A 25,742-nucleotide genomic window follows, 5' to 3' on the forward strand; every position below is an offset into this window, starting at 1 on the left:
GAGAGAGCTTCCTACTGCCTGAGCTATGTTGTTGATGTAAATTGAGAAGAGCGTATGGCCTAGGATCAAGCCTTGGGCTACTCCCCTGGTGACAGGCAGTGTCTGAGACTGCAGATGTTCTGATTTTATACACTGCACTCTTAGAGAGGTAGTTAGCAAACTAGGCCAAAGCCCCTCAGAGACACCAATACTCCTTAGCTGACCCACAACAATGGAATGGTCTACCTCGGGCTTTTACGGTGACCGTATTACCGCCACATCGACGGTCATGAGTCATGACGGCAGTCAAATTCCACGTGACCTTTTAGTCACGGTCATTAGCCATATCTAAGCTCTGATGCTGGTGATAAGTCATTAGTAGCCTACCAAACTGCCTGGTACTCTATTGTCCCTCTAATCCCTCGGGCATCAATGCAAATGTTATCGAAAATCGAATCACACTTAATGAAAGCTCATGTTCCGCAACATTGCTATAGGCTATGCAATTGCGTGAGAAAACAGAGGGATGTCCTCTATTAAAAAGAGGAGGATCGTCTGGGTGGAGGGTTTGGCCAGCAGGGATGTCCTTGTCCCATTGTGCTCTATCAACTCCTGTGGTGGGCCAGGCGCATGCACGCTGACACGTCACCAGGTGAACAGTGTTTCCTCCGACACGTTGGTGTTGCTGGCTTCCGGGTTAAGTGCGGGCATTGTGTCAGGAAGCTTGGTTTTTCGTGTTTCGGAGGACGCATGGCTCTCCACCTTCGCCTCTCCTGAGTCCATACGGGAGTTGCAGAGATGTGAGAAGACTGTAACTGAGCGTTTTGTTCTAAAGAACCTTCAATATTGTTTAAATAATCAAATAATTTAAACTTAAATAAATAATTTCCAGATTAAAATGTAGGATGCAAAAATACTTTTATTTAGTAGGCTATAGCCTAGGGCAGGGGTTAGCAACAGGAAGCCTGTGGGTGATTTATAAAAATGTTTTACCCCCAAATATTTTAATAAAAAAAAGTAAATATACCAATATAATTTGGGGGTGGGGGGGGGGGGGGTGTTTTTTGTCAAAATACTCAAATCACCAGGGATTCATTAAAAAATGTGTCTAATTTGAGGAAATCTGTTCCCAAATATTCCCACAAATAAAAGAAAGAGATGTGATCGTTTCTCAATGTAATCAAGGTATGAAATTGTTATTTTCAAATGCAATCTCTTTTTGGGCTTAGTTATGGTCAATTTGCAATGTATAAATTATTATAATTATGGAGGGCTGAAAGTTTCAGCACCACACAAATAATTGACAGTTCTCTGATCCACTGGGTGTGTGGCTGGTAGCCTATATGCTTTCCTCTCTGTTCACAGAGTGGAATTCACAACGCAATGCCAAGGTTTGTAAAAAGAAATATTATCTTGATTTAAAACATTTCCGACCCGGAATATAATTGTTCTGAACCCGTGAGCCGACCCGCAGGTTGATAGAATGTTTTCATTACACCCACCAGCTTTTATCCGGTCAACCGCAGGAAACCTTGGGTATCCAACCCAAATGCAGGACTCTAGGATTGGTCTGTGGCGGGGTAGCTTCTGCTTTATGAATCACCAGTGGGTGATGATTGAGGATGCTGGGGGTGGGTGCCTGGTGGCCAAGGGTTTGGCTACCATTTTGAAGGTCAGGGCAGAGCTCCTAGCTGGCAGTTTCTCAGGACAGGAGACAGGAAGGCAAAGGGAGCACTGGCCAGCCGCACTGCGGACCTCTGAGTTTATAGGCTGTCCACCTCCGAAACGTCATCTCCTCTGTCTGAGTTTTGCAGGAACAGGAATAATCCACTAAACAACAACCTGTAGTCTAACCTGTGGGTGGAGGTGCTACTCAGATTGTTAGGCGTCATTCAGCTGGATAAAGGAAGGTCCCCCTTCCTCACCATCTCTACCTGCTCTTGTCTTTTTCTGTCTCTATCTTTGTCTCGCTCTTTCTATCCCTCTTTTCCTTTCTCTCTGCTTTATCTGCTTAGATACTCTTTATGTAGTGCTGTCTTTTTGCGTGCTTCTCTCTCTCTCGCTTTCTGTCTCCCTCATCTCTCCCTTCCCCCTTTCTGTGCCTCTGCTCCAGTCCTGGCTTTGCTTCTCCAGGAAGTTGTCCAAGAGATGTGATTTACTCTAAAAGGATGTCACCCTCACGGTTCACTGCAAGGCACGCTTTGAAAAAGCGATCAACCGAGGAAATAATGTCTTCATATAACGTGCCCAAGAGCTCAGCCCACAACAGGCAATGTCACGCTCCTCCTTTTCAAAAATCGGATGATATTTAGAACAAAAGCCACATTCCAGCAGCAGAGTGCTCAGATTATGAAATTACAAGGTGATGTGTCCTCGGAGGCACAGGTGATGAAATCCACTTTTCTTTCCACTTCAGTGTGTACGTATCAGAACTGGTGATGAATTCCCCAGAATTATTAATAATACAATCTGCCTTTCTCGTCAACCCTAAGAGCTGAAGAGATATACACATCTCAGTGATTGTGGACGAGCGGAGAGAGAGCAGGGCAGAGATTTTAATCTCGTCCAGACTGACTTTAGTAACACTGGGCAACTCTCTGGGCTGGAGACCGTTCCAAGGCAAGGTCGAGCGTATAATGTGGCATGATTAATAAATCTACAGAGGTATCTACACCACTCAATATTCAAATGAGGAGAGAGTCTAATCGACAATCTGTAGTGATACAACACCAGACCCTATTTCCTCTAGGCAGAGGGAGATGGGTTTATATTAGCCTTCTCCTTGGTTCTAAAGGCAGACATTAATCTACACCATGATGGATAGTGGGTAGAAATGACTACATAATTATACTTGTGTGGATATCAACATAAGAAATGTCAGCGTAAGACAGACTGCATGACCTCTGCTGTATGACCTAAACACACGGTTCGTGATGTAATGTGGTTTTGGGGTCACGGTTTGGTTTTGGTACAGTTACCAAAAACTGCTAGGCACCTGCTCCCAATTTCTCCCAATGTGCTATTTACAAACAAATGCATGACTGGCTCAGCTGTTCAGGGGAACTACGGTAAACTTCATAATGCAAAAAATGTGACTGATGAAATGAGGAACATAGTCTGCTTTATCTCCCAATGCAGTGGTCACCAACCGGGCGATCACAATTTGACTGGTCCCTCTCCAAGGCATTCCTTGTCTATCAACAAACATTTATGTAAAACAATTCTAATAAAAAACACTGATCAAGCCTTGCATTCCTATTATTTTTTAAATTAATTTGTGCAGTTGTTAGTAGGTGCGCTTGATTCAGCAGCCCTAGCGCCAGGAAGGCAAAGTGCCATAGACTGTAAAAAGAAAACTCAAACTCACAGCAAAGTTCATACTGTGAGAATAAAAAATAAAAAATGTGACTAGAGAGTCTCAATGAATACTGGAAAGAGCTGCTGTTTTTGAGTAAGTTAATGTTTAAGTTATCCAGCACTTTCAACACTTTTATAAGCCTTAAAATGTGCGTACTCCAGCACTGCAGCTGCAATGAATGAGTTTAACAAAATGTTCCGATAAGCTTGCGTTGTTATTGTTAGTTGAAGTTGAATATGTCTCCCATTGTCTGTTGGAAAGGAGACTGAACCAGGTTTTCCTCTAGGATTTTGCCTGTGCTTAGTTCTGTTCCTTTTATTTTATAAAGAAACAAAAACTATTTTCATCCTTGCCGATGACAAGCCTACCCATAACATGATGCAGCCACCACCATGCTTGAAAATATGAAGAGTGGTACTCAGTGATATGTTTGTGGCAAATCCAACAAAACACAACGCTTTGTATTCAGGACATTTTTTATTACAGTAATACTTTAGTGCATTATTGAAAACAGGACGCATTTTTTTGAATATTTTTTATTCTGTACAGGCTTTCTTCTTTTCACTGTCATTTATGCTAGTATTGTGATCTAACTTCAATATTGTTGATCCAGCCTCAGTTTTCTCCGGTCACATACATTAAACTCTGTAACTGTTTTAAAGTCACCATTGGCCTCATGGTGAAACACTGTATCTGAGTTGTTTCCTTCCTCTCTGGCAACTGAGTTAGGAAGAGTGCCTGTATTTTTGTTATGACTGGGTGTATTGATACACCATACAAAGTGTAATTAATAACTGCACTATGATCAAAGGGATATTCAATGTCTGCTTAAAATTGTTTCGTTTAAAAAAAATCTACCAATAAGTGCACTTTGCGAACCTTTGGAAAAGCACTCTGGTCTTTGTGGCTTGAAATTCACTGCTTGACTGAGGGACCTTACAGACAATTGTATGTGTGGGGTACAGAGATGGGGTCGTCATTTAAAAATCATATTAACCATTATTATTCCACACAGAGTGAGTTCATGCAACTTGTGACTTTTTTTTTTTTAGCAAATTATTACTCCTAGATTGAATACTTATTGACTAAAGACATTGTTTTATTAATATTTAAACATTTGTAAACATTTCTAAATACCTAATTTGTAAATATCTAATTCCACTTTGACATTATGGGATATTGTGTGTAGATCAGTGACACAAAATATAAATGTAATACATTTTAAATTCAGGCTGTAACACAACAAAATGTGGAAAAAGTCGACGGGTGTGAATACTTTCTGAAGGCGCTGTATATACAGGATTTAGCTGCTAGCCTATTTATATTACACATTGGAACTCGAAATCCACGCTGTCGGGACTATCCGTCTCATCACTCGTAGGCTTACCAGTGTTAACAAAAGGGGGGTCGCTCTCATGAGCGTTGCTGAGTCTTTGGCAGTCATCAGCTTGGTTTTCTGGAAGAGGAACTGTCACTATCCTCGAGGGGAGGAAAAAGAAGCAAGGCCACTGACATTGCCAGGCCTGGGCAGTGAGATCTGTCGGGACTGGAAGGCTGCTAGTGCTAGCTGCTGCATAAGTAGGCCTACTAGCTTCCACCTGTGATGGCGTTTCATCAGTCGAGGACGAGCTGGTTACTCTGCTGGTTTTCGGCAAATAGGCACGAGTTTGGACTTACCTTTATGTTTATCCATCTTGAACAACACACTCACGCTCCATCCTAGTCTGACCTGATTCACCTAACTTTTTTTTTACTTGACAGCCAATAAGGTGAGTAGGCTGAGGCAGGTTGTCGGCGGCGCCGCTGAGAAATGGGCTAATTAGGTGCATGACAACTACATTGTCTGTCTGGCTTTCATGTAGATTGGACAATACAAACACTTTGCTTGCTACATGTGGAATTATTCTTGCTTTTCCGCCTTGCTCCGCTGATAGGAATACCCGGGGGGGGGGTTCTACTATGGAATTGTTTTAAGAAGATCATACCAAAGATAATTTTGACTTTATTTTGAATTTCAAGACCCCTTGAAGTAGACATTTTTATAATTATAATGGTATTTGACAATCTTTTTTGGCCTTGATTAGCCCATACAAATGCATTGAATAACATATTCTCTACATGGAACAACAGATTGTCCCCCCCCCAAAAAAAAATCTAATTTAAGTTTGTTCTGAAGTGTCTGTCCTATATCTGAGAGATATAAGAAAGATCAGGAAATGTTTTTTAATGAAAAAAAAACAAACATATTTTAACCCTATATTTTTGGCACTAAACCTTCTCCATATACTATACTTCCATTCATTTTTTCAACTGGTACCAGGGGACCTTCAGACTAGTCTTGTGAGGCCTGCATTCTAGATCAAAATGGAAAACATCTCACGTTTTTCTCCTGTTAGAAGGGTTAGAAGGTGAACCTTTGCCCCAGTCTGAGATCCTGAGCACTCTGGAGCAGGTTTTCATCAAGGATCTCTCTGTACTTTGCTCCTTTAATCTTTCCCTTGATCAACCAACCAAAAAACATCCCCACAGCATGATGCTGCCACCATCATGCTTCACCGTAGGGATGGTGCCAGGTTTCCTCCAGATGTGACGCTAGGCATTCAGGCCAAAGAGTTCAGTCTTGGTTTCATCAGACCAGAGAATCATGTTTCTAATTGTCTGAAAGGCTTTATGTCCATGAGTGGCCCAGCCAGAGCCCGGACTTGAACCCGATCGAACATCTCTGGAGAGACCTAAAAACTCTAAGCCGGCTGTCACTTGCCTTTTACTGAGGAGTAGCTTCCATCTAGACACTGCCATAAAGGCCTGATTGGTGGTGCTGCAGAGATGGTTGTTCCTCTGGAAGGTTCTCCCATCTCCACAGAGGAATTCTTGAGCTCTTTCAGAGTGACCATCGGGTTCTTGATCACCTCCCTGACCAAGGCCCTTCTCCCATGATTTGCTCAGTTTGGGACAGGCAGCCAGCCAGCCAGCTCTAGGAAGAGTCTTGGTGGTTTCAAACTTCTTCCATTTAAGAATGATGGAGGCCACTGTGTTGGGGACCTTGAATGCTGCAGAAACTTTTTTGGTACCCTTCCCCAGATCTGTGCCTCGACACAATCCTGTCTCGGAGCTCTACGGACAATTTCTTGCAATGCAAATAGTCTGTGTAGCCATTTCATTAGCTGTTCGGGAGTCTTATGGCTTGGGGGTAGAAGCTGTTTAGAAGCCTCTTGAACCTAGCGCTTGCTGTGCGGTAGCAGAGAGAACAGTCTATGACTAAGGTGGCTGGAGTCTTTGACAATTTTTAGGGCCTTCTTCTGACACCGCCTGGTATAGAGGCCGTACGCTTTACCACCTGTAGTGCCTTGCAGTCGAAGGCTGAGCAGTTGCCATACCAGGCAGTGATGCAACCCATCAGGATGCTCTCGATGGTGCAGTAGTAAAACCTTTTGAGGACCCATGCCAAATCTTTCCAGTCTCATGCGGGGGAATAGGTTTTGTCGTGCCCTCTTCACGACTGTCTTGGTGTGCTTGGACCATGTTAGCTTGGTGATGTGGACGCCAAGGAACTTGAAGCTTTCAACCTGCTCCACTACAGCCCCGTCGATGAGAATGGGGGCATGCTCAGTCCTCCTTTTCCTGTAGTCCACAATCATCTCCTTTGTCACGTTGATGGAGAGGTTGTTGTCCTGGCACCACACGGTCAGGTCTCTGACCTCCCTATAGGCTGTCTCATCGTTGTCGTGATCAGGCCTACCAAATGCTTAATGCAGTGCATGCAACAATAGAGTTTATTAAATAATATTTAGTCATCTAGCACACTCCAATTGATCAGTATGGTGGAAATAACTATTTCCACCCTAGAAACTAAAATTAGCATACCTTGTTGGACAAATCCAGGTAGTGACTCCTTGTTTCAGTAAAATGTATTCCGTTGGTGCCTATTGAACATGACCCAAGACAAGCATCATGATTCCACTACTTATAAGTCAACTCCTATAGTCTCTATGTGCCATTAACACCATACATGTTATACTTCCTGAGTATTATCAATATCATCAAAAACATAATTTGGTAATGGAAATTAGTAAAATAGATTAGGATCAGTTTCACTCTTCCCATTCACCAATCAATCCATCAGTTTCCAAAACCCAATTAATTATCCAACCCAAATTTAGCATGACATTGCTCAGTGATTCACATTGGTCCTATCACACAAAGGCAAACCCCCTCAATTTAACACACATCGACATTGGCAGGATGCGCATTGATATTAACATACAGTATAGTTATCCTATAATTCTACTATTAACTTTTATCATGATTATAATTACAGATCAGTATCTTAATGCATTCTTAATCTAAATTACCATACATTTGTGTAGTGTGTACAATCAACCTGATACCCCAAAATAAACTATTTTAGACAAGTCTTAATCCATTTTGGGCACAGTTCACCAATCCCCCCCCCCTTCAGGCACTGAATCTTCTGTTGTCTTCTTCATTGTCAGCTTCAGAAAGCTTTACAGTTCAAAGTGGATGACCCATGATAATGTCCCAATTTCAAGGTCTTACCTGGGCTGCCACCATCTTTACCACCCATTATGTCTTGTCCATTTTTCAACCAGTATACTAGCAACATAAGAGAAGTTTGGAACAGATCTGTCCCCATGCTCACTCCACGTGGACTCCTGTCACACTCCTGAGAGAAAAGCAGTTGACAGCTTAGATCGGATGCTGTACACCGGTTGCTGGCTCAGACTCGGCTCTCTTGGTAGAAGTGGTGCGGACAAGGTCGTATTGAACGCCGTTGTCGCTTTTCTTCCGCCAGTTAGAGGGGGTTTTGAGGTACACGCTGTTCGCTCCAATTATCTCTTCCATGCCTTAAGACACCTACTGACGTCACTTTTCATGATAACCTCAAGAGAGGGCAGTTTAGTTCAGTTCATTTTTGATTCAGGAAATCCAGACAAGCATAAATGATTACGTTTACCAATTATACTTAGTACCAATGTCTAAACGTGTCAAAGAGAATAACAACACATTCTATTGAAACAATGTTTTTCAAATCGGTTTATACTCCCCATCACACTGTCAACTTCACCGCAGAGCCACAGGTTCAGGAAGTCAGACCAATAACCCATCGGGAGAAATCCCAACAATCCAGCAGACCTTATCTGGTGAGATTTGTATCAGAACAAACACAAACAATACACTCCTACATATCACTTAAGGTGTGTAAACTTCAATCCAAAACCTCAGAGGACTCCCCGATTTTGACACATGACTCCCAATGTGAGTAAATGTGTAAAAAAAACAACAAACAAAAACCCCACTACTAATGGTTAAAAATAAAACAAAATAATTTCAAATAACAAAATAGAATTAGAATCACTACACGTAACTCCTTAAAGAAAAATAATTGTACACATACGGTCATAGGAAAATAGACTTAAGACAGCCTACCCTTAGTTAAAGAAAACACCCTCTCCTTCTCCACATTGGTCCGAGTCAAAAATATGGCTAAGAACTATAAACTTCATCTTAATTATCAATATTACAAATGACCTTTTCAATCAGAATTACAAATGACCTTTAATTCATTATCCAAATGGCTGTCCAATGAGGGTGATCAAACCACACTGGAAAGTCAGGGCAGAGGTCATACAAACCCTTCAAAGAAGTGTTTTACTATATTAGAAAAAGTTATGAAAAATAGTCGTCAAACATTTCGTACTTAGTGTATGTAAACTTCTGACCCACTGGAATTGTGATTAAGTGAAATAATCTGTACATTTTTTGGGGAAAAATGACATGCACACAGTAGATGTCCTAACTGACTTGCCAAAACTATAGTTTGTTACACCAGCTCTGTCAGGAGGAATGGGCCAAAATTCACCTAACTTATTATGGGAAGCTTGTGGAAGGCTATCTGACTCATTTGACCCTAGTTAAACAATTTAAAGGCAATGCTGCCAAATACTAATTGAGTGTATGTAAACTTCTGACCCACTGGGAATGTGATGAAAGAAATAAAAGCTGAAATAAATCATTCGCTCTGCTATTATTCTGACATTTCACATTCTTAAAATAAGTTGTGATCCTAACTGACCTAAAACAGGGAATTCTTACTATGATTAAATGTCAGGAATTGTGAAAACCTGAGTTTAAATGTATTTGGCTAAGGTGTATGTAAATTCCGACTTCAACTGTATGTAAACATTAAGTGAACGAGATACCATAGAATACAGTATATACATATGAGATGAGTGATGCCAGTTATATAAAGATTATTAAAGTGACTAGCGGTCCATTCCTTAAAGTGGCCAGTGATTCCTAGTCTATGCCACAGAATGTTTCAATAAAACACTCACAAAGAGTTACCCAGGGCATACCTGGATAGCACATTTAAAATAATTGAACTTCACCACTTCTGAGGGACACTTACAGTGGGGCAAAAAAGTATTTAGTCAGCCACCAATTGTGCAAGTTCTCCCACTTAAAAAGATGAGAGGCCTGTAATTTATCATAGGTACACTTCAACTATGACAGACAAAATGAGAAAAAAAATCCAGAAAATCACATTGTAGGACTTTTAATGAATTTATTTGCAAATTATGGTGGAAAATAACTATTTGGTTGTCAACAAACAAGCAAGATTTCTGGCTCTCACAGACCTGAAACTTCTTCTTTAACTTCTTGAAACTCCCCATCCCGGATCCGGGTTTGTGACTAAAGCCTCAGGCTCATTAGCATAACGCAACGTTAACGATTTCTGAAAATCGCAAATAAAATGAAAATAATGCGTCTGCTCTCAAGCTTAGCCTTTTCTTAACAACACTGTCATCTCAGATTTTCAAAATATGCTTTTGAACCATAGAAATTGACTAATTTGTGTAAGAGTATGCAAAGCTAGCATAGCATTTTGAGTAGCATTTAGCACGCAACATTTTCACAAAAACCAGATAACCAAATAAATAAAATCATTTATCTTTGAAGAGCTTCTGATGTTTTCAATGAGGAGACTCTCAGTTACATACCAAATGCGCAGTTTTTCCTGAAAGCGTCTGTGTGTAGGAGAAATCGTTCCGTTTTCTACATTGCGTCTGGCTACCGAAACGAACCGAAAATTCAGTCACCTACAACGTAAAACCTTTTCCGGATTAACTACATAATATCGGCCGAAACATGGCAAACGTTGTTTGGAATCAATCCTCAAGGTGTTTTTTCACATATCTCTTCATTGATATGCAGTTCGTGGAAGCTTGCTTTCCTCTCTGTATCCCAAGGAAAAATACTGGCAGGTGACTTTTGCGCACCAATTTCGGCGCAGGACACCGGGCGGACACCTGGTAAATGTGGTCTCTTATGGTCAATCTTCCAATGATCTGCCTACAAATACGTCACAATGCTGCACACACCTTGGGGAAACGACAGAAAGGGCAGGCTCATTCCTCTCGCATTCACAGCCATATAAGGAGACAATGGAAAACAGAGCCTCAAAAATCCTGTTCATTTCCTGGATGCCATCTCATCTTGGTTTTGCCTGAAGCTCACGTTCTAGGGCACACACAGAGAATATCTTGGTAGTTTTGGACACGTCAGAGTGTTTTCTTTCGAAAGCTATCAATTATATGCATAGTCGAGCATCTTTTTGTGACAAAATATCTTGTTTAAAACGGGAACGTTTTTCATCCAAAAATGAAATAGCGCCCCCATAGATGTAAGAGGTTAAGAGGCTTCTCTGTCCTCCACTCATTACCTGTATTAATGGCACCTGTTTGAACTTGTTATCAGTATAAAAGACACCTGTCCACAACCTCAAACAGTCACACTCCAAACTCCACTATGGCCAAGACCAAAGAGCTGTCAAAGGGCACCAGAAACAAAATTGTAGACCTGCACCAGGCTGGGAAGACTGAATCTGCAATAGGTAAGCAGCTTGGTTTGAAGAAATCAACTGTGGGAGCAATTATTAGGAAATGGAAGACATACAAGACCACTGATAATCTCCTTCAATATGGGGCTCCACGCAAGATCTCACCCCGTGGGGTCAAAATGATCACAATAACGGTGAGCAAAAATTCCAGAACCACACGGGGGGACCTAGTGAATGACCTGCAGAGAGCTGGGACCAAAGTAACAAAGCCTACCATCAGTAACACACTACGCCGCCAGGGACTCAAATCCTGCAGTGCCAGACGTGTCCCCCTGCTTAAGCCAGTACATGTCCAGGCCCGTCTGAAGTTTGCTAGAGAGCGTTTGGATGATCCAGAAGAAGATTAGGAGAATGTCATATGGTCAGATGAAACCAAAATATAACTTTTTTGGTAAAAACTCAAATCGTCGTGTTTGGAGGACAAAGAATGCTGAGTTGCATCCAAAGAACACCATTCTTACTGTGAAGCATGGGGGTGGAAACATCATGCTTTGGGGCTGTTTTTCTGCAAAGGGACCAGGACGACTGATCCGTGTAAGGAAAGAATGAATGGGGCCATGTATCGTGAGATTTTGAGTGAAAACCTCCTTCCATCAGCAAGGGCATTGAAGATGAAACATGGCTGGGTCTTTCAGCATGACAATGATCCCAAACACACCGCCCGGGCAACGAAGGAGTTGCTTCGTAAGAAGCATTTCAAGGTCCTGGAGTGGCCTAGCCAGTCTCCAGATCTCAACCCCATAGAAAATCTTTGGAGGGAGTTGAATGTCCGTGTTGCCCAGCAACAGCCCCAAAACATCACTGCTCTAGAGGAGATCTGCATGGAGGAATGGGCCAAAATACCAGCAACAGTGTGTGAAAACCTCGTGAAGACTTAAAGAAAACGTTTGACCTCTGTCATTGCCAACAAAGGGTATATAACAAAGTACTGAGAAACTTTTGTTATTGACCAAATACTTATTTTCCACCATAATTTGCAAATCAATTCATTAAAAATCCTACAGTGATTTTCTGGATTTTTTTCTCTCATTTTGTCTGTCATAGTTGAAGTGTACCTATGATGAAAATTACAGGCCTCTCTCATCTTTTAAGTGGGAGAACGTGAACAATTGGTGGCTGACTAAATACTTTTTTGCCACACTGTAGACACTTTTCAGAACAAGGTTTTTTTTTCTCCAATAGGGCTTCACCAAGTACCGTGTTTCACATGGAACCCACAGTAACTCTGGCCCCTCGCCCCTATAGTTCTCACCAATCCCCGCTGTGATCAATTCAGTGTCAGGACGGCTCTAAGTCGCCCGCAACCGACCAAAGTCAAGGGATCTGAATACTTTCCTAATGCACTGTATATCCAGTATATGAGGCCCTTGTGTGAATTAAACCCACAATCTTAGTGTTCTTTGTCACCATGCTCAAACCAACACATCCAGAACCATGAGGTTGGCTGTGAGTTTCTTACACATTTTTCTGGCTCAGAGATAAATCACCAGAGGTTGGTCTGTGTGTTTCTCCATCTCTGTGGAGCGTGGGTTTTATTTAACAGACACTGAGAACCCCACCACAAGCTGTCGTTTCTTCATGCTTCCCTCCCCAAGTCCATAGTTAGACAGGCAGGATGGCTGCTAACCGACGAGCAGAAGGCCATCAACAGTCACTGGGAATAAAAGCCAAGAGTAGAGAAGACCACAGTTGGGAATATAGCTTGCACTGTCTTATTGCAGTGTGTAGATTCAACCTCTTTTTGCTGAGGCACATTATTCACACTCGTCTTAGTGTGATTTGTGTATCCCTCATCAGTGCTCCCATGGTCTCAGTGAAGAAGATGAGGATCAGCTAAGAGTCTGAGAGCAGGAACCAGACCGAACCAGAGCCAACCAAAACCCTCTCTCTTTTCAAAGCAGATATACATACTTGCAATGCCACTTAACACATTATGCTTCTGGTCTGCGTCCCAAATGGCACCCTTTTCCCTTTATAGTGCACTTACTTTTGACTAGGGCCCATAGGATGCACTACATAGGGAAACGGGTGCTGTTTGGGACACATCCCTGACCTGGTCTCACGCTACAGGCAGCAGCAGCGGCATGGTAACGTATGTGTATGTCTGCAATGATCTTGACATTCAATATGTGCTCGAGAGGGTAACCTAACCTGAAGGAGCAGCATCTGTTGAAACACACCATAAAGTCATGCATGAAGGGAGAGTTTAATTGGCTATGGCATTTTAGAATCAGACTCCCTACTACAGAAGTGATCTTGAATGCTGGTCAATATGTTACCCCAGTCAGTCAATTCATTAATGGTTGTTGGGTTTTAGACTCTAGAAATGATATTGAGTGCTGGTCATAATGTTATATCAACAAACTGTAATTTTTGTGTCATGTTAATGGTACGTTAAGTGAAATGTCCAGTCAGTGTGTATAATGTTAATATACAGTTTACATTTACATTTAAGACATTTAGCAGACGCTCTTATCCAGAGCGACTTACAAATTCAGGTCAAAGGTTTGGACACACCTGATCATTCCAGGGTTTTTCTTTATTTTTACTATTTTCTACATTGTGGAGTAATAGTGAAGACAACAACTATGCAATAACACAAAAAAGTGTTAGACAAATCAAAATATATTTTAGATTTTAGATTTTTCAAAGTAGCCACCCTTTGCCTTGATGACAGCTGTGTACACTCTTGGCATTATTTCAACCAGCTTCACCTGGAATACTTTTCCAACAGTCTTGAAGCAGTTCCCACATGCTGAGCACCTGTTGGCTGCTTTTCCATCACTCTGCGGTCCGACTCATCCCAAACCATCTCAATTTGGTTGAGGTCGGGGTGATTGTGGAGGCCAGGTCATCTGATGCAGCATTCCATCAATCTCCTTCTTGGTCAAATAGCTCTTACCCAGCCTGGAGGTGTGTTGGGTCAATGTCCTGTTGAAAACAAATGATAGTCCCACTAAGAGCAAAACCAGATGGGATGGTGTATCGCTGCAGAATGCTGTGGTAGCCATGCTGGTTAATTGTGCCTTGAATTCTAAATAAATCATAGACTGTGTCACCAGCAAAGCACCATCACCCCACCTCCATGCTTCAAGCTGGGAACCACACATGCGGAGATCATCCGTTCACTTACTCTGCTTCTCACAAAGACACGGCAGTTGGACCCAAAAATCTCACATTTGAACTCGTCAGACCAAAGGACAGATTTCCATCGGTCTAATGTCAATTTCTGGTGTTTCTTGGCCCAAGCAAGTCTCTTCTTCTTATTGATGTACTTTTAGTAGTGGTTTCTTTGCAGCAATTCAACGATGAAGGTCTGATTTCATGCAGTCTCCTCTGAACAGTTGATGTTGAGATGTCTGTTACTTGAACTCTGAAGCATTTATTATGGCATTTATTTTAGAGAGAGTTTAATTTTAGCGCTGGCTGGTTTTTGCGACTGCAGTTTTAAACTTTAAAAGTTCTTGACATTTTCCAGATTGACTGACCTTCATGTCTTAAAGTAATGATGGACCATCCCTACCAGGTCACAACCCAACTGATTGGCTCAAACACATTTAGAAGGAAAGAAATTCCATAAATTCACTTTAAACAAGGCACACATGTTAATTGAAATGCATTCCCGGTGACTACCTCATGAAGCTGGGTGAGAGAAAGCCAGGAATGTGCCAAGCTGTCATCAAGGCAAAGGGTTGCTACTTTGAAGAATCTCAAATATAAAATATATTTAGATTTGTTTATCACTTTTTTGGTTACTACATGATTCCATATGTGTTATTTCATAGTTTTGATGTCTTCACTATTATTCTACAATGTATAAAAATAAAAACTCTTGAGTGAGTATGTGTCCAAACTTTTGACTCGTACTGTACATTTGAATATTCCGTTTCCTTAATAAATCAGCCAATTAGAGGTCTACCTTGCCATCAGGAGCCAATGGGTTAAGTGGTATTTTCCCAGTAAGTTAATGTGATTTATAATCTCCTGCTGTGTGGAGACCGAGTGCGTCATTGAATGCCAGCAAGCCAAGAACACAATGAAACTCCTGGCCATGTGTTCTATTGGCTTTGCTCCCTTCCTCCCTTGCCTTGGTGCTGCTGGGAGAAGAGAGGCGAGAGGAGAGGCTGGCAGAGGAGAGCGAAAGGAGAAGAGGGGACTCTGGCTCGAACAGGAGGAAAACCTGGTCTCACATTTTTGGAGGGCTGCCATGGCAGACCGAGACAGACCAACATGGTGAGAAAATGTCCCCCTGGGATAGCTAATCCCACCAGACTAGGGTCATGATTTAGGAGGAAAAAGGGAAATGTTGAGCGTGCAGTAGAGATTTGGGAAAGCGTGACTCTGTCAGTCAGCAGCGTCGTCCTCACAGTTTCTCTTGAATTTCCCTTGCGTCTCCTCTTCTCTCCTTTGGTCAGCATCACTGTCTTCGTGTCAAGGCTTGCCTCACTATCCTGTCTGTTTCTCCCTCTTTATTCTCAGTTCATCTCTTACGGCTCCTGTAAAGGTCATGTTAAGAATACAGCCTTGTTTTTATCCTTAAGACACGTGTGGTCAGTGCCTCCAGACAGTCAAGGAAAACACAATGAAAAAGATTAGAGGAGCCCTACGGCGCCAATTTATCAATGTTATCTGAAGAGAAGTAGTTACATGGCAAACACACACAAAGACTGTGTCCTGTCCACCCAGCCATGGTGTGAGATGTGTGGTGAGGGACCTGCTGGCCATTGACCTAGAAACTGAGTGACGGAGGATCTGACAGTTGTGATCACACCAGGGGCTGGGGCTTTGGGTGTGTAAAGAGCTTGGGGGTGTTTAAGGGGCTGGAGTGGAGGTGGGGCCAGTGGCTGAGGGGGCACAGGGATGTCAATCTCAGTTGCATCATTTTCCAGAACAAAGGCCTCGGTGCCATTCTCTTTCCAGTGTTGAGGCTGAAATGACGGTGAAAAAAGAATTGTGTGTTAATGCTGATTGTTTGTGCTGTCAAGATGTTATGTGCAAGACTGTATGTATGAGACCTTTTATTTTATAAATGAATGTGACAAGCCTCTTGTAAGGTTCTCCCTTTAGAGTCTATAGTTCAAGATAGGTTCATGGTGTTGTAGCAGACAAAACAAAATGCCTTTATTGTCTTTCTCTAAATGCTCTGCGTTTCTATTCCAGGTGGAACAAGAGTCAAGACTCGCGTTACGTTGCTGTATTGCCGATGTGTCTAAAGCGTCTGTGTGTGTGTTGTAGATGATGAAGCATGCGTGGGACAGCTACAGACAGTACGGATGGGGACACAACGAGTTGAAACCTCTCGCCAAGAAAGGACATTCCACCAATATCTTTGGTAAGTGCCATGGCGTAAAAACCACACACACGTAATTTCACCTTTCCTCACCATATGTGCACACCCTCCCTCAGAAATACTGTACATGTTCATGCTTGGTCATCATCCATTAACAGTGGACCCCATCCAACCAACCCAGTCTGTCTCTGTTTCTGGGTTGTTGCTGTTGTTACTGTTCGGTTCTGCAGCTGCTTTCTGAGATAAAGCAGATCAGACAACTTGGACTGCGGCTCATTTGTGGCGTGTGTACTTTGCATGTATGCGTTTTCTGTATGGAAAATGAGAATGTCCAATGAAGCAAATTGTCCATAAGCTCTTGTGGTGTTTGATGAGCTGCTGTTAAATGGTGAATGAGCTGCAGTACTGTGGTGTGGTCAGTCTGTCTCTCCTGGTTCTCTGGGATGGCTGCTGGATATATATCCACACTGGGTAGTGATCTCATGTTTGTTGGCCAGAAAACAAGGTGGAGGAGAGGAGGCAGAACCCCACACTGATGAGTATCATCAGCTCACACTTCTCACTAAACCACATTATTGATGGGTCTTTTTCTCTCTCTCTGCTTTTGTATCTTGCTCCTCTCTCGCTCTGTCTGATTTTGAGAGGCTCTACAGACAGGACTACTAGGCTATATTGATCCTTCTATCAGTGTGTGTGTGTGTCAGTTTGTTTGGTGTGTCTATCAGAGAGAACATGTTGGAAGAGGCTTTCAGACTCTGTGATATCTGTGCTTCCCTCGCTAGACCCCCACTCCTCACAGCATCTCATATATTCTCACAATGCGTCATCTCTACTGTCTGTCTCTACAGTGCCTTCACATGTCAAAGAAAGGGGAATGATCTCTTGTGTGTTTGTGCTAACCCAAGCCTATCTAAGGTTCGCCAGCTATGATAGTGGTACAGGCCTGGATTTCTAACAAGAGGATTGGGTGTCCATTGTCCTTGTGGCACCAGTCTCTGTCAGATAACCCTGTTAGTGTTGTGTAGAAACCGAAGAGCCGATGTTCACAGTAGATAGTAAAAGTTTTGAACACAGAATGGTTCACGCAGGGATAATAACAAACGCCTGTCCTTGTAATGGAGCACAATTCAGTTGAGGCTGGGGTGAGAGAGTGTGGAGCTGAGACTGAGCTAACAATACAGCAGTGTGTTCAGATGGAGGTAACGGAGTGAAGTGGTACCAGAGTTGACATCATGCTGAGTTAAGGGGTAACTGAGTTAAAGTCATGTTGGGTTTGATCTTCGACACTCACAAGCGTCTTGGGGCTCATCTGAAGTCGGTACAGACGATCTGCCAACTTCTGTCTGTAGCGTCCGATCAGTTTTGGCTGCACACTAATAGTGTGAGACTTTCACGAACACGTACATGTTTGTTGTTTTGCTCTAGGACGCACACAGATCTCACAAGATTCGTCTGAAGGTCCCCCGGTACCAGTTGAAAAAATGAATTGAAGTACAGTGCCTTCAGGAAAGTTCAGGCCCCTTGACTTTTTCCACATTTTGTTACGTTACAGCCGTATTCTAAAACTGTTTTTTTTTAATCCAATCTACACACAATACTCCATAATGACAAAGCAAAACAGGTTTTTATATTTTTTTGTAAATGTAGTAAAAATAGAAAACAAAAAAATACATTTACATAAGTATTCAAACCCTTTACTCAGTACTTTGTTGAAGCGCCTTTGGCAACAATTACAGCCTCGAGTCTTCTTGGTGTATGACGCTACAAGCTTGGCCTACCTGTATTTGGGGAGTTTCTCCCATTCCTCTCTAGAGACCCTCTCAAGCTGTGTCAGGTTGGATGGGGAGCGTCGTTGCACAGCTTTTTTCAGGTCACTCCAGAGATGTTCGATCGGATTCAAGTCCGGGCTCTGGCTGGGACAATCAAGGACATTCAGAGACTTGTGTCAAAGCCACTCCTGCATTGTCTTGGCTGTGTGCTGAGGGTTGTTGTCATTTTGGAAGTTGAACCTTCACCCCAATATGAGGTCCTGAGCACTCTGGAGCAGGTTTTCATCAAGGATCTCTCTGTGCTTTGCTCCGTTTATCTTTTCCTCGATCCTGACTAGTCTCCCAATCCCTGCCTCTGAAAAACATCCCCACTGCATGATGCTGCCACCACCATGCTTCACCGTAGTGGTGGTGCCAGATTTCCTCCAGATGTGACGCTTGGCATTCAGGCCAAAGTGTTCAATCTTGCTTTCATCAGACCAGAGAATCTTGTTTCTCAAGGTCTGAGAATCTTTAGGTGCCTTTTAGCAAACTCCAAGCGTGCTGCCATGTGCATTTTAATGAGGAGTGGCTTCCATTTGGCCACTACCGTAAAGGCATGATTGGTGGAGTCATGCAGAGATGGTGGTCCTTCTGGAAGGTTGTCCTGTGCCTCAACACAATCCTGTCTCTGAGCTCTATGGGCAATTTCTTCGACCTCATGGCTTGGTTTTTGCTCTGACATGCACTGTCAACTGTGGTAACTTATATAGACAGGTGTGCCTTTCCAAATCATGTCCAATCAATTGAATTTACCCCAGGTGGATCCCAGGTGGATCAATCAAGTTGTAGAAAGATCTCAAGGATGATCAATGGAAACAGGATGCACCAGGATGAAAAGTGTCTGAATACTTATGTAAATAAGGTATTTCTGATTTTTAAAAAATCTGTTTTCCCCTTGTCATTATGGGGTATTGTGTGTAAATATATTTTAATTAAAAAAAATACATTTTAGAATAAGGCTGTAACATAACACAATCTGGAAAAGTCGAGGGGTATGAATACTTTCCGAATGCACATGTTTAAAAAACAAAGTGTTATTTCCTGATCTTTCTTATCTCTCTCAGATATAGGACAGAAACTTCAGAACAAAATTATTTTAAAACATTTTTTTTGGGGGGGGCGCGCGCGCTATCTGTTCCATGTAGTGAATTTGTTATTCAATGTGTTTGTATGGGCTAATAGCAGTTTGGTCTAATACCATTTTTCATCAAGTAATTGTGTATTTATTTTATTTTATTTAACGAGGCAAGCACAGCCAGAAGAGGACTGGCCACCCCACATAGCCTGGTTCCTATCTAGGTTTCTTCCTAGGTTTTGGCCTTTCTAGGGAGTTTTTCCTAGCCACCGTGCTTCTACACCTGCATTGCTTGCTGTTTGGGGTTTTAGGCTGGGTTTCTGTACAGCACTTTGAGATATCAGCTGATGTACGAATAAATACACTTGATTTGAGTTAAGAACAAATTCTTATTTTCAATGATGGCCTAGGAACAGTGGGTTAACTGCCTGTTCAGGGGCAGAATGACAGATTTGTACCTTGTCAGCTCGGGGATTTGAACTTGCAACCTTCTGGTTACTAGTCCAACGCTCTAACCACTAGGCTACCCTGCCGGCCTTTGATACTTCAAGGGGTCTTAAAATCTAAATGATCAAAATGACCCCCCCCGACATAGACAGGGTTTAGACTGTAATGGATTTCAAGGGGTAACAGAGTGAACATCATGCTGGGCTAAGAGGTAACAGAGTAGATGTCATGCTGGGTTAACCTCTCTGGGATATGTGGGACGCTAGCATCGCCACCTCCCCAACAGACAGTGAAATTGCAGGGCTCCAAATTCAAAACAACAGAAATTCCTCAAACATACAATTATTTTATACCCTTTTAAATATAAACTTCTTGTAAATCCAGCCACAGTGTCCGATTTCAAATAGGCTTTACGGCGAAAGCACACCAAACAATTATTTTAGGTCAGCACGTAGTCACAGAAAACCATAAAGCCATTTCCAGCCAAGGAGAGCCCTCACAAAAGTCAGAAATAGCGATTAAATTAATCACTGATCAGATGGCACTCACAGGACTTCATGTTACACAATTAATGTGTGTTTTGTTCGATAAAGTTAATCTTTGTCCAAAAACCTAATTTGAAATTGGTGTGTTATGTTCAGAAATGCATTGTCTCAAACAAACATCCAGTGAAAGTGCAGAGAGCCACATCAAATTACTGAAATACTCATAATAAACATTGATAAAAGATAAGAGTTACTGACAACGAAAATGAAACAGGTGGAGTTTTAGGAGGGTTTCTGAAAGACACGACTGAAAGTTGGCTAGCAGCAACAACTAAAACCTAAGACACCCACCATGAACACCCACTGAATTTGCCCAAGAAGAGGCAAACAAAATAATAAAACACACCAAACTTTAAAGAAAGGAAGCAAACCAAAATGGTGGAGCAAAACAAAAACAGGGAGGAACAGACAAAGGAATGCTTTTTGTGAAATCAAATAGGGAGAGCCAACTAAAGGTGTTGACCCTCCTAATCTCTCAAGACAACTTGAGCACTTGGCCAGCCACTCTTAAATAGAACCTGAGCCAGTACCTGTGAAACATCTTCTGACTAACGAGACAGGTGTAACACATACTGACAGATGAGGTGACACCAATCAGGGCTTCCTATGTGCTAACGAGCTGTATGTGCTGAAGTCCAACCTCAAAACATAAAGGGAAAAACAAAACCTGTAACACGTGTTACTAGAACAGTTATCAACAGTATCACTGAGCCTGAGCCACACCTTGCAGCACTGTAAAACTGTGCTGCAATACTCTGTCTGTGGCCCTATAACACAGAACCAGGTAAGAACAACAACAGTCTTACCACACTGCAGTTCTCTGTGGGCATAGTCCTTACCTTGTGGTGGATGTTGTGGTATCGTGGTTTAGACTTCCAGTGGGTTTCTGAATGCCACTATAGGCTCATATCCCTAACTGAGTGCCTTGCCTACTCGCCTAGCAGGAAATCATAGTCACTCAGTCAGTCCCATCAACTGATCATTGATTGAGTTGGAAAGCGTTTGACCTGTATTCCAGGTCAGCAATCGGTCACAGAGAGCAGAGCAGCGAGAGCTGTCCTGTTTACTGTGGATGGATGGAGAACAGACGGACAAGCCTCTGATCTTTAAACACACTGACCTACTCTGGTGTTTACAGGAAACTGCTCTCCAGGGAGCACAGGGTCAGGTTACGTTGATATCAGCTGTTAACTGGACTGACAGCCACACCACTGGCCAGGCAGTCCCTCTGCAGGGCCAGGCAGACATAATACACACAACAATGTCAACAACCTTCTCATGTTTTATAAACATTTACAGCATTAATGTGGCCATATAAGGAGATGTTATTTTATTAATCAAGCGATTTTTTTTTTTTTTTGTGGTGAAATTTGTTTGCCAACACTACCAATCCAACTGGAGTCCATGTCGACAGTATTTCCAGTGCACTTAGGATCTGCTAACTCATTCATGCAATGACTCCTTATGCAGTGGTGTCTTTGTGTAAGTGCATGACTACTTGCATTGCCTGGATGTTGAGTGTACTTTAACCAAGCCCAGTAGAGCCCACAACTGAGGATATTATGCAACCAGGGCTGCATCTTATTCCAGAAAAACGTGCTCCCTGTCTTCACTCTTCTTCACAGATCGGATAGGTTGATGCATGGTGACATCGCAAAGTACGGTACCCTTGTTGCATTGTGGGATTGGATGAGAGTAATGGAGACATCATATGGACACCTGCCTGCACTTCCTACAACCCTAGACAGCACAGCAGGGCTCACATTGTATTACCCTGAAACAGTAGAATCCAGGAAGTCTTCCAGGGAGCATGTCTCCCTCCGCCCCCACCCTACTCTCCTATGGTCAGCTCAGAGAGCTGTTGCCATAGCAATTGAAGGGGCAGCTGAGTTCAGGTTTGTTTGGGCACCTGGTTGTCCCTCAGACCCCAAGCTGCAAATTTAAACAGGCTTTGATCCCCAGGCCTGCTAATCAATTGCTACACTACAGACCTACTAGCCTTCAGTGCTTTGTTTCTCTGTAATACACTACAGATCTGCTAGCCTAGCTGTTGGCACTTTGTTTTCCTATCACAACAGTCCTGCAGGGGAGGATAAATTAATTGTTAAGGTAATAAGATTATTTGTTACTACAGATTTAATAGATCATTCGATCATAAATGTGGATGCCATCCCATGGTCAACAGCTCCCTTTGCTTCCTCCTCAGTTTGCAGCCCGTTAGTTGTTTTTCAGCATGTAGGTCATGTCTTTATATGTTCGATTCCCAGTAGTGATGTTAACCGTTAATCTGTTAGCCTCCAAAAAATACATTTGAACGGTCATGCTTAGCGATCTATACGTTAATTTACATAATTGAATGGAATTAAATTGCTGACTATGTATTTTCGTTAGTCACCATGAATCTTATTTAACACATTCGCACAGCATACAGAGCCTAGTTTCGCTCTAGCTGTTACTGGAGCGAAATGTTATTTTAGAAGCCCAGTCATTGCGCAACAAATAACAATTAGAAATGCAATTGCGTGTTAACTGTTTTGATGGCCACATTTAAAAATAGCTACTATTTTAAATTCTCAATCTCAACTCGTAATTAAAGAACGCCTTCCATTCGCCATTCTGGTGCTATAATCAGACCCAGGCTGTATCACATCCGGCCGTGATTGGGAGTCCCATAGGGCGGCACACAATTGGTCCAGCATCGTCCGGGTTTGGTTCTGGTCGGCCGTCAAATAAGTCAAATAAATAAGAATTTGTTCTTAACTGACTTGCCTAGTTAAATAAAAAAAGACTTCCTGCCGTTGGGACAAAGACTGCTATTATTAGGGCGGAGTCAAGACCATCTCGTCGTTGTATACATTATTTCTGGCTATAGTCAGCGGTAATGTAGGCAGGCTATCACCACCACTTTTCAATGTGTACTTAAGGCAGTATAGTTGTTTGAAACCTGAACATTTTTCTTTACATGAGGCACGTTTTACCTTGCTTCAAAGTAGCATAGCCAAATCCAACCATAGAAATGTGAAGGACATTACTGCTCTCCTCTTCTATTGGTTTTCATAACAACTTTCTTTCATTGTCCAGTTGCCAATTTAGGCACAATCCTAGTCCTATTAGCAACCCATTATAGTTACTGCTATTAGATTCCCCATGTTTTCTAAGACAGATGTTGATCTCTGTCACATATGGAACTGCTCTCATTCGATGTGCTGTTTAGCACAGTGTTTTCCCAAGAATTGCATTTTGGCAAATGTTTGAAATGTACATTTTATCAGCTGCTTCATTGCAGGTTCAATAACAGGCTAAAGCCTTTTGACAGTAAGACAATAGGCTTGCTATTGCTGCATGTTTCCATGAACCCTTGTGTAGTCTTAACATTCTGTGTACTCCCCTTGTCCTAAGGGTCAAAAATGACCCACCTTCACGAAACTCCTAAAATAAAGCAGCTTAATTGAATTTTAAACCCCAAATCTATTTTGCATGAAGAAACAACCTGTCATTCATCACCAACTTTGTGAATATCTGGGTTTTCCCTCTTCACAATGCAGAAAGACTGCATTTAATCAGTGGACACCACTCGTTTTTATTACGACACACCTGTCATAATTGTTTTCTTTACTAAAGTAGAGGATTATTATTATTAGTGCTAAAGGTACTGCATAGCTGTAAACAACTTTTTTTTGCAAGATATATCACTTGTATAGCCTAAGAAAGTAGCAGAAATGTGCAGAAAGTAGTTTTGAATGCATTTTATTGAAGGGAAACAAACATTTTTGGTAACAAAATGGTATATTCTTATACTGTACAATGAGGATTTAATCTACAAAATACTAGTCTTCTCTCATGTTTTAAAACTATTACCCCCACCAACAAGGTGTATAAACAACAATAATTAAGAATAAACTAAGATAAGATAATAGATACAAAACAAAAACACGAACATAAATCAATCAACTCTAATTAGCACATGTAGGACAGTATGCAAGTTTGTGTGCATGAACTTTGCAGATGTATTTATGACATGTGCAGCACATAGTATTTGTGTTACAGTCCTTCTTTGGGGGGCAGAATTGGCATCTCCTCCTCTTGCCTGCCCCAGCTGCAGCCTCAGGTGGATCAGGACAAGATTCAGCCCCTTGAACAGCTTTCACAAGTGCTGCAGAGGCTGCTGTGCCGGGGAGGCGCTCCCTTCCTTGAATGTGTGGGGTTACTAGTGCCTTTCCCAGCTGCTCCAGGAACACCCTCTTGTTCCGCTTATCAGGCATCCAGGTAGGGTGGATCTTGTTCCATATCACAAAGGCTTTGTATGAGGACACATCAATGATGTTAGGGAAGATGACCAGGGGCCAGCGGGCTGTCATCCTCCTGCAGCTGTAAGTTCCAATCACCTTGTCCAAGTTGTCCACGCCTCCTTTGTTGTGGTTGTAGTCCAGGATGATGGCTGGCTTCCTGTCCTCATGATCACTGATCTCAGACGTTTTGTGCAGTGTTTTCAGGAGGACCACATTCTTTTTCCTCTTTGGGAGGTAAGAAACCAGAGTGGTGGTGGGGGTGAAGGCAAACTTTGAGAAGGCCTATCTCCCCCTTGTTGCGAGGAGTACAGGGGGGAACTCAAGCTTGTTCTTTCTAACTGTGCCAACCATCTTCCTCTTCAGGAGCTCCTGGCGGAGTCCAATCAGTATCATACATAATCTCAATTTTTCTCTCTCTCTCTCTGTGTGTGTGTGTGTGTGTGTGTGTGTGTGTGTGTGTGTGTGTGTGTGTGTGTGTGTGTGTGTGTGTGTGTGAATTATTTTATAACTGCTGGGTCAAAAATGCCCCTAAGACCATATTTGTACCCTGCTGGTGTAAAAAAAAAATATAATTTAGGGGGGTTTCTCTGCTGTTAAACATTGTGGCAGGTCATTTTTTACCCTTAAGATAACACAAAGGTCAAGGCTCTTAATGTAAAATGTATGTTCCTTGTATGCATGTCTAGTATTTTGTTGGTCACCTCATTTTACTGGTTGAAAATGTTTTAACCATTTGTTGACCGGTTAATGAGGGTCGGTTAGTCGGCAGCAAAATTGACCGAAATTTGCATCACTAGTTCCAAGGGCGGAATAGCACACTGGGCTGTGAGGGCTGTGAAACGGCGCCATTGCAACATGCAACAGTGAGAGGTCTAAATCACACACACAGCATGACCGGCAGAGGAGAAATGAGGAGAGGAGAGAGAGGAAAACCTAGAAGTGGATGTCTGATAATGGGATTAAGAACTAAAGAGGATAATTCAGAACCCAGAGGGCTGAGCCTGTCCGAGGAGAGAATACACATACC

General features: G+C 42.3%; 1 protein-coding gene across 1 annotated transcript in view; it reads left to right on the forward strand.

Moving 5' to 3' along the window:
* The window catches only part of man1a2 (mannosidase, alpha, class 1A, member 2), a 136,811-nt gene that overhangs the window by 42,945 nt on the left and 68,124 nt on the right, over positions 1 to 25,742 (forward strand). Inside the window, exon 5 of the mRNA XM_064976489.1 lies at positions 16,494 to 16,590. Coding sequence (XP_064832561.1) covers positions 16,494 to 16,590 — 97 coding nt within the window. The remainder of the gene's footprint in view (positions 1 to 16,493; positions 16,591 to 25,742) is intronic.

The sequence above is a fragment of the Oncorhynchus masou genome, chromosome 10 (assembly GCF_036934945.1).
Source record: "Oncorhynchus masou masou isolate Uvic2021 chromosome 10, UVic_Omas_1.1, whole genome shotgun sequence".
Lineage (NCBI taxonomy): Eukaryota > Metazoa > Chordata > Actinopteri > Salmoniformes > Salmonidae > Oncorhynchus > Oncorhynchus masou.